At 51.0% G+C, this 10,000-nt stretch overlaps 1 protein-coding gene across 2 annotated transcripts in view; it reads right to left on the bottom strand.

Moving 5' to 3' along the window:
• The window catches only part of spock3 (SPARC (osteonectin), cwcv and kazal like domains proteoglycan 3), a 41,854-nt gene that overhangs the window by 17,239 nt on the left and 14,615 nt on the right, over window positions 1-10,000 (bottom strand). Inside the window, exons 3-4 of one of the 2 annotated variants that reach the window (XM_031814536.1) lie at window positions 2,374-2,382; window positions 2,161-2,200 (exon numbers count right to left, since the gene is read on the bottom strand). In XM_031814536.1, the coding sequence (XP_031670396.1) occupies window positions 2,161-2,200; window positions 2,374-2,382 (49 nt within the window). The remainder of the gene's footprint in view (window positions 1-2,160; window positions 2,201-2,373; window positions 2,383-10,000) is intronic. The other variant, XM_031814537.1, reaches the window with a different exon arrangement.

The raw sequence follows: 10,000 nt of genomic DNA, 5'->3' as shown, positions 1-10,000 counted from the left end.
CACTCTAACCACTAGGCTACCTGCCTCCTCTACACTCTAACCACTAGGCTACCTGCCTCCTCTACACTCTAACCACTAGACTACCTGCCGCCTCTACACTCTAACCACTAGGTTACCTGCCTCCTCTACACTCTAACCACTAGGCTACCTGCCTCCTCTACACTCTAACCACTAGGTTACCTACCTCCTCTACACTCTAACCACTAGACTACCTGCCTCCTCTAACCACTAGGTTACCTACCTCCTCTACACTCTAACCACTAGACTACCTGCCTCCTCTACACTCTAACCACTAGACTACCTGCCTCCTCTACACTCTAACCACTAGGCTACCTACCTCCTCTACACTTTAACCACTAGACTACCTGCCTCCTCTAACCACTAGGCTACCTGCATCCTCTAACCACTAGGCTACCTGCCTCCTCTACACTCTAACCACTAGGCTACCTGCCTCCCCCACACTCTAACCACTAGACTACCTGCCTCCTCTACACTCTAACCACTAGGTTACCTACCTCCTCTACACTCTAACCACTAGGTTACCTACCTCCTCTACACTCTAACCACTAGATTACCTACCTCCTCTAACCACTAGGCTACCTGCCTCCTCTACACTCTAACCACTAGACTACCTGCCTCCTCTACACTCTAACCACTAGACTACCTGCCTCCTCTAACCACTAGGCTACCTGCCGCCTCTACACTCTAACCACTAGACTACCTGCCTCCTCTACACTCTAACCACTAGACTACCTGCCTCCTCTACACTCGAACCACTAGACTACCTGCCTCCTCTACACTCTAACCACTAGGCTACCTACCGCCTCTACACTCTAACCACTAGGCTACCTGCCGACCCTACACTCTAACCACTAGGCTACCTGCCTCCTCTACACTCTAACCACTAGGCTACCTGCCACCTCTACACTCTAACCACTAGACTACCTACCTCCTCTACACTCTAACCACTGGGCTACCTGCCGCCTCTACACTCTAACCACTAGACTACCTGCCTCCTCTAACCACCAGGCTACCTGCCTCCTCTAACCACTAGGCTACCTGCCTCCTCTACACTCTAACCACTAGTCTACCTGCCTCCTCTACACTCTAACCACTAGACTACCTGCCTCCTCTACACTCTAACCACTAGGTTACCTACCTCCTCTACACTCTAACCACTAGGCTACCTTCCTCCTCTACACTCTAACCACTAGGCTACCTGCCTCCTCTACACTCTAACCACTAGGCTACCTTCCTCCTCTACACTCTAACCACTAGGCTACCTGCCTCCTCTACACTCTAACCACTAGACTACCTGCCTCCTCTACTCTCTAACCACTAGGCTACCTGCCGCCTCTACACTCTAACCACTAGACTACCTGCCACCTCTACACTCTAACCACTAGACTACCTGCCGCCTCTACACTCTAACCACTAGACTACCTGCCTCCTCTACACTCTAACCACTAGACTACCTGCCTCCTCTAACCACTAGGCTACCTGCCTCCTCTACACTCTAACCACTAGGCTACCTGCCTCCTCTACACTCTAACCACTAGGCTACCTGCCTCCTCTACACTCTAACCACTAGGCTACCTGCCGCCTCTACACTCTAACCACTAGACTACCTGCCGCCTCTACACTCTAAACACTAGGCTACCTGCCGACCCTACACTCTAACCACTAGGCTACCTGCCTCCTCTACACTCTAACCACTAGGCTACCTGCCGCCTCTACACTCTAACCACTAGACTACCTACCTCCTCTACACTCTAACCACTAGGCTACCTGCCGCCTCTACACTCTAACCACTAGACTACCTACCTCCTCTACACTCTAACCACTAGGCTACCTGCCGCCTCTACACTCTAACCACTAGGCTACCTGCCGACCCTACACTCTAACCACTAGACTACCTACCTCCTCTACACTCTAACCACTAGGCTACCTGCCACCCCATGTAATGTCTTACTGTAATCCTCTTCAATAAATAACCTCTCTCTATCCTCCACCACACTGTGTGTGTGTGTGTGTGTGTGTGTGTGTGTGTGTGTGTGTGTGTGTGTGTGTGTGTGTGTGTGTGTGTGTGTGTGTGTGTGTGTGTGCGTGTGTGTGTGTGTTTAAATTGTAGCTTCCTTCTTTATTCTGATGAAGTCCCACCTTGATCAAATGCTTTCCCAGGATTCCATGTACCTGGCTCCTGAAACACACAACCATCAGGATGATTAACATTACATACACACACACACACACACACACACACACACACACACACACACACACACACACACACACACACACACACACACACACACACACACACACACACACACACACAGTAAATAGAGAGAATAGTGTGTAGATGTTACCAACCTCCACTTCCTAGCGGTCAGACAGCAGTAGACAGAACAGATAGAGATATCAGACAGAATAGTTAGAGATATCAGACAGGACAGTTAGAGATATCAGACAGGACAGTTACAGATATCAGACAGTAGACAGAACAGATAGAGATATCAGACAGGACAGTACATTTGGAGAGATCAGATAGTAGACAGATTAGTTAGAGATATCAGACAGAACAGTTAGAGATATCAGACAGAACAGATAGAGATATTAGTCAGAACAGTTAGAGATATCAGACAGGACAGTTAGAGATATCAGACAGGACAGTTAGAGATATCAGACAGAACAGATAGAGATATCAGACAGGACAGTTAGAGATATCAGACAGGACAGTTAGAGATATCAGACAGATTAGTTTAAGATATCAGACAGAAAAGTTAGAGATATCAGACAGGGCAGTTAGAGATATCAGACAGGACAGTTAGAGATATTAGACAGGACAGTTAGAGATATCAGACAGATTAGTTAGAGATATCAGAAAGGACAGTTAGATATATCAGACAGAAAAGTTAGAGATATCAGACAGCAGCAGACAGATTAGTTAGAGATATCAGACAGGACAGTTAGAGATATCAGACAGATTAGTTAGAGATATCAGACAGGACAGTTAGAGATATTAGACAGGGCAGTTAGAGATATCAGACAGGACAGTTAGAGATATTAGACAGGACAGTTAGAGATATCAGACAGATTAGTTAGAGATATCAGACAGGACAGTTAGAGATATCAGACAGGACAGTTTGAGATATCAGACAGGCCAGTTAGAGATATCAGACAGAAAAGTTAGAGATATCAGACAGGACAGTTAGATATATCAGACAGAAAAGTTAGAGATATCAGACAGCAGCAGACAGATTAGTTAGAGATATGAGACAGATTAGTTAGAGATATCAGACAGGCCAGTTAGAGATATCAGACAGGCCAGTTAGATATATCAGACAGAAAAGTTAGAGATATCAGACAGCAGTAGACAGATTAGTTAGAGATATCAGACAGGACAGTTAGAGATATCAGACAGGACAGTTAGAGATATCAGACAGATTAGTTAGAGATATCAGACAGGACAGTTAGAGATATCAGACAGCAGTAGACTAGTCTACCCCAGTAGCCAGAGTAGTCTACCCCAGTAACCAGAGTAGTCTACCCCAGTAGCCAGAGTAGTCTACCCCAGTAGCCAGTCTACCCCTGTAGCCAGAGTAGTCTACCCCAGTAGCCAGAGTAGTCTACCCCAGTAGCCAGTCTACCCCAGTAGCCAGAGTAGTCTACCCCAGTAGCCAGTCTACCCCAGTAGCCAGAGTAGTCTACCCCAGTAGCCAGAGTAGTCTACCCCAGTAACCAGTCTACCCCAGTAGCCAGAGTAGTCTACCCCAGTAGCCAGCCTACCCCAGTAGCCAGAGTAGTCTACCCCAGTAGCCAGAGTAGTCTACCCCAGTAACCAGTCTACCCCAGTAGCCAGAGTAGTCTACCCTGCATGACGTGAAACCAAACCAGTGGACAAGTGGCCTCCACTCTCTATTCCAGTACATACATCTGAGGTGAAACCAAACCAGTGGACAAGTGGCCTCCACTCTCTATTCCAGTACATACATCTGAGGTGAAACCAAACCAGTGGACAAGTGGCCTCCACTCTCTATTCCAGTACATACATCTGAGGTGAAACCAAAGCAGTGGACAAGTGGCCTCCACTCTCTATTCCAGTACATACATCTGAGGTGAAACCAAAGCAGTGGACAAGTGGCATCCACTCTCTATTCCAGTACATACATCTGAGGTGAAACCAAAGCAGTGGACAAGTGGCCTCCACTCTCTATTCCAGTACATACATCTGAGGTGAAACCAAACCAGTGGACAAGTGGCCTCCACTCTCTATTCCAGTACATACAGATGTTTTCCCCTGACCCTGTTCCTGCCCATTTCATAATGGGCCATTCTAAATGAATGTTTACACATTAGGTAAAGACCAGATGACGTTGAGAATAGTCTGAGGGGTGAAACTATGATCACCTGATGAGAGAACAGGGTGTGCAGCCTGAGGCAAGGAACAGTAGTTGTTTTTTCTCCACTTTCTCAAATCTTCAATATCCTGTACTCGCAGCGCGCCTCTCTTAAATGTTTTGATTTCTAACATCTTCTAAGGTTTGTATCATCTAAAGATGTTAAATAACTCTAAATCATATAGGACCCGTTTCAAGGAGTCATTTTAAACGTTCCACATAGCCACTTCCACTCGCTGTGGAATAGAACATATATCCGTTTCATTCATCTTCTTCACACAATAATAAACCGTCTTCTGAGGAGACAATAACTGGCTGACAACATGGCATGACCTCCACAGCCCTGGTCACCCTGCTACCATCAGGAGACAGGACATCTAGACAGCCCTGGTCACCCTGCTACCATCAGGAGACAGGACATCTAGACAGCCCTGGTCACTCTGCTACCATCAGGAGACAGGACATCTAGACAGCCCTGGTCACCCTGCTACCATCAGGAGACAGGACATCTAGACAGCCCTGTCATGACCTCCACAGCCCTGGTCACCCTGCTACCATCAGGAGACAGGACATCTAGACAGCCCTGGTCACCCTGCTACCATCAGGAGACAGGACATCTAGACAGCCCTGGTCACCCTGCTACCATCAGGAGACAGGACATCTAGACAGCCCTGTTCACTCTGCTACCATCAGGAGACAGGACATCTAGACAGCCCTGGTCACCCTGCTACCATCAGGAGACAGGACATCTAGACAGCCCTGGTCACCCTGCTACCATCAGGAGACAGGACATCTAGACAGCCCTGGTCACCCTGCTACCATCAGGAGACAGGACATCTAGACAGCCCTGTTATGACCTCCACAGCCCTGGTCACCCTGCTACCATCAGGAGACAGGACATCTAGACAGCCCTGGTCACCCTGCTACCATCAGGAGACAGGACATCTAGACAGCCCTGTCATGACCTCCACAGCCCTGGTCACCCTGCTACCATCAGGAGACAGGACATCTAGACAGCCCTGTCATGACCTCCACAGCCCTGGTCACCCTGCTACCATCAGGAGACAGGACATCTAGACAGCCCTGGTCACCCTGCTACCATCAGGAGACAGGACATCTAGACAGCCCTGTCATGACCTCCACAGCCCTGGTCACCCTGCTACCATCAGGAGACAGGACATCTAGACAGCCCTGTTCACTCTGCTACCATCAGGAGACAGGACATCTAGACAGCCCTGTCATGACCTCCACAGCCCTGGTCACCCTGCTACCATCAGGAGACAGGACATCTAGACAGCCCTGTTATGACCTCCACAGCCCTGGTCACCCTGCTACCATCAGGAGACAGGACATCTAGACAGCCCTGGTCACCCTGCTACCATCAGGAGACAGGACATCTAGACAGCCCTGTTATGACCTCCACAGCCCTGGTCACCCTGCTACCATCAGGAGACAGGACATCTAGACAGCCCTGGTCACTCTGCTACCATCAGGAGACAGGACATCTAGACAGCCCTGTCATGACCTCCACAGCCCTGGTCACCCTGCTACCATCAGGAGACAGGACATCTAGACAGCCCTGTTCACTCTGCTACCATCAGGAGACAGGACATCTAGACAGCCCTGTTCACTCTGCTACCATCAGGAGACAGGACATCTAGACAGCCCTGGTCACCCTGCTACCATCAGGAGACAGGACATCTAGACAGCCCTGTTCACTCTGCTACCATCAGGAGACAGGACATCTAGACAGCCCTGGTCACCCTGCTACCATCAGGAGACAGGACATCTAGACAGCCCTGTCATGACCTCCACAGCCCTGGTCACCCTGCTACCATCAGGAGACAGGACATCTAGACAGCCCTGTCATGACCTCCACAGCCCTGGTCACCCTGCTACCATCAGGAGACAGGACATCTAGACAGCCCTGTCATGACCTCCACAGCCCTGTTCACCCTGCTACCATCAGGAGACAGGACATCTAGATAGCCCTGTCATGACCTCCACAGCCCTGTTCACCCTGCTACCATCAGGAGACAGGACATCTAGACAGCCCTGGTCACCCTGCTACCATCAGGAGACAGGACATCTAGACAGCCCTGGTCACCCTGCTACCATCAGGAGACAGGACATCTAGACAGCCCTGGTCACCCTGCTACCATCAGGAGACAGGACATCTAGACAGCCCTGGTCACCCTGCTACCATCAGGAGACAGGACATCTAGACAGCCCTGTTCACTCTGCTACCATCAGGAGACAGGACATCTAGACAGCCCTGTTCACTCTGCTACCATCAGGAGACAGGACATCTAAACAGCCCTGTCATGACCTCCACAGCCCTGTTCACCCTGCTACCATCAGGAGACAGGACATCTAGACAGCCCTGTCATGACCTCCACAGCCCTGGTCACCCTGCTACCATCAGGAGACAGGACATCTAGACAGCCCTGGTCACTCTGCTACCATCAGGAGACAGGACATCTAGACAGCCCTGGTCACCCTGCTACCATCAGGAGACAGGACATCTAGACAGCCCTGGTCACCCTGCTACCATCAGGAGACAGGACATCTAGACAGCCCTGGTCACTCTGCTACCATCAGGAGACAGGACATCTAGACAGCCCTGTTCACTCTGCTACCATCAGGAGACAGGACATCTAGACAGCCCTGTTCACCCTGCTACCATCAGGAGACAGGACATCTAGACAGCCCTGTTCACCCTGCTACCATCAGGAGACAGGACATCTAGACAGCCCTGGTCACCCTGCTACCATCAGGAGACAGGACATCTAGACAGCCCTGGTCACCCTGCTACCATCAGGAGACAGGACATCTAGACAGCCCTGTTCACTCTGCTACCATCAGGAGACAGGACATCTAGACAGCCCTGTTCACTCTGCTACCATCAGGAGACAGGACATCTAGACAGCCCTGTCATGACCTTCACAGCCCTGTTCACCCTGCTACCATCAGGAGACAGGACATCTAGACAGCCCTGTCATGACCTCCACAGCCCTGTTCACCCTGCTACCATCAGGAGACAGGACATCTAGACAGCCCTGTTCACTCTGCTACCATCAGGAGACAGGACATCTAGACAGCCCTGGTCACTCTGCTACCATCAGGAGACAGGACATCTAGACAGCCCTGGTCACCCTGCTACCATCAGGAGACAGGACATCTAGACAGCCCTGTCATGACCTCCACAGCCCTGGTCACCCTGCTACCATCAGGAGACAGGACATCTAGACAGCCCTGGTCACCCTGCTACCATCAGGAGACAGGACATCTAGACAGCCCTGTCATGACCTCCACAGCCCTGGTCACCCTGCTACCATCAGGAGACAGGACATCTAGACAGCCCTGTTCACTCTGCTACCATCAGGAGACAGGACATCTAGACAGCCCTGTCATGACCTCCACAGCCCTGGTCACCCTGCTACCATCAGGAGACAGGACATCTAGACAGCCCTGTTATGACCTCCACAGCCCTGGTCACCCTGCTACCATCAGGAGACAGGACATCTAGACAGCCCTGGTCACCCTGCTACCATCAGGAGACAGGACATCTAGACAGCCCTGTTATGACCTCCACAGCCCTGGTCACCCTGCTACCATCAGGAGACAGGACATCTAGACAGCCCTGGTCACTCTGCTACCATCAGGAGACAGGACATCTAGACAGCCCTGTCATGACCTCCACAGCCCTGGTCACCCTGCTACCATCAGGAGACAGGACATCTAGACAGCCCTGTTCACTCTGCTACCATCAGGAGACAGGACATCTAGACAGCCCTGTTCACTCTGCTACCATCAGGAGACAGGACATCTAGACAGCCCTGGTCACCCTGCTACCATCAGGAGACAGGACATCTAGACAGCCCTGTTCACTCTGCTACCATCAGGAGACAGGACATCTAGACAGCCCTGGTCACCCTGCTACCATCAGGAGACAGGACATCTAGACAGCCCTGTCATGACCTCCACAGCCCTGGTCACCCTGCTACCATCAGGAGACAGGACATCTAGACAGCCCTGTCATGACCTCCACAGCCCTGGTCACCCTGCTACCATCAGGAGACAGGACATCTAGACAGCCCTGTCATGACCTCCACAGCCCTGTTCACCCTGCTACCATCAGGAGACAGGACATCTAGATAGCCCTGTCATGACCTCCACAGCCCTGTTCACCCTGCTACCATCAGGAGACAGGACATCTAGACAGCCCTGGTCACCCTGCTACCATCAGGAGACAGGACATCTAGACAGCCCTGGTCACCCTGCTACCATCAGGAGACAGGACATCTAGACAGCCCTGGTCACCCTGCTACCATCAGGAGACAGGACATCTAGACAGCCCTGGTCACCCTGCTACCATCAGGAGACAGGACATCTAGACAGCCCTGTTCACTCTGCTACCATCAGGAGACAGGACATCTAGACAGCCCTGTTCACTCTGCTACCATCAGGAGACAGGACATCTAGACAGCCCTGTCATGACCTCCACAGCCCTGTTCACCCTGCTACCATCAGGAGACAGGACATCTAGACAGCCCTGTCATGACCTCCACAGCCCTGTTCACCCTGCTACCATCAGGAGACAGGACATCTAGACAGCCCTGTTCACTCTGCTACCATCAGGAGACAGGACATCTAGACAGCCCTGTTCACTCTGCTACCATCAGGAGACAGGACATCTAGACAGCCCTGTTCACTCTGATACCATCAGGAGACAGGACATCTAGACAGCCCTGTTCACCCTGCTACCATCATGAGACAGGACATCTAGACAGCCCTGTTCACTCTGCTACCATCAGGAGACAGGACATCTAGACAGCCCTGTTCACTCTGCTACCATCAGGAGACAGGACATCTAGACAGCCCTGTTCACTCTGCTACCATCAGGAGACAGGACATCTAGACAGCCCTGTTCACTCTGCTACCATCAGGAGACAGGACATCTAGACAGCCCTGTTCACTGTTCAGCCCTGTCATGACCTCCACAGCCCTGGTCACCCTGCTACCATCAGGAGACAGGACATCTAGACAGCCCTAGTCACAATGCTATTTCTCCCTCCATCCCCCTTTCCCTCTCCCTTTCCCTCTCTCTCTCTCTCTCTCTCTGTCTCTCTCCCCTCCCTCTCTCTCTCCTCTCTCTCTCTCCTCTCTCTCTCTCTCTCTCTCTCTCTCTCTCTCCCCTCCCTCTCTCTCTCTCTCTCTCTCTCTCTTTCTCTCCCTCACAACAGTCTCTCTCTCCCTCCCTCTCCCCCTCTCTCTCCCTCCGTCACAATAGTCTCTCTCTCCCTCCCTCCCTCCATTCGTCACAATAGTCTGTCCCGAGGACAAACCACTCTAATAGTTTGATGTTCAGACAGTCTTTGTTGTTCACTGTTAATAAAATATGCTTTCAGAGATACACAGAACATGCCTGTAGAGACATGCAGGTGTGTCTCAGCGGTCAGTGTGGTCAGTAGCCTGGCCTTACTTAGTGAGGGTCAGAGATTAACTGTCATCAGCTAAGAGGCTAAATCAGGATTTAAACCACCTGACAATCTGCTCACCTTCCCTACTCTCTGTCTTTCTCTGTCTCTCTATTCTCT

Source organism: Oncorhynchus kisutch, unplaced genomic scaffold (assembly GCF_002021735.2).
Source record: "Oncorhynchus kisutch isolate 150728-3 unplaced genomic scaffold, Okis_V2 Okis07a-Okis12b_hom, whole genome shotgun sequence".
NCBI lineage: Eukaryota > Metazoa > Chordata > Actinopteri > Salmoniformes > Salmonidae > Oncorhynchus > Oncorhynchus kisutch.
The sequence above is the reverse complement of the archived record's forward strand: the minus strand, read 5'-3'. Positions and strand labels throughout refer to the sequence as shown.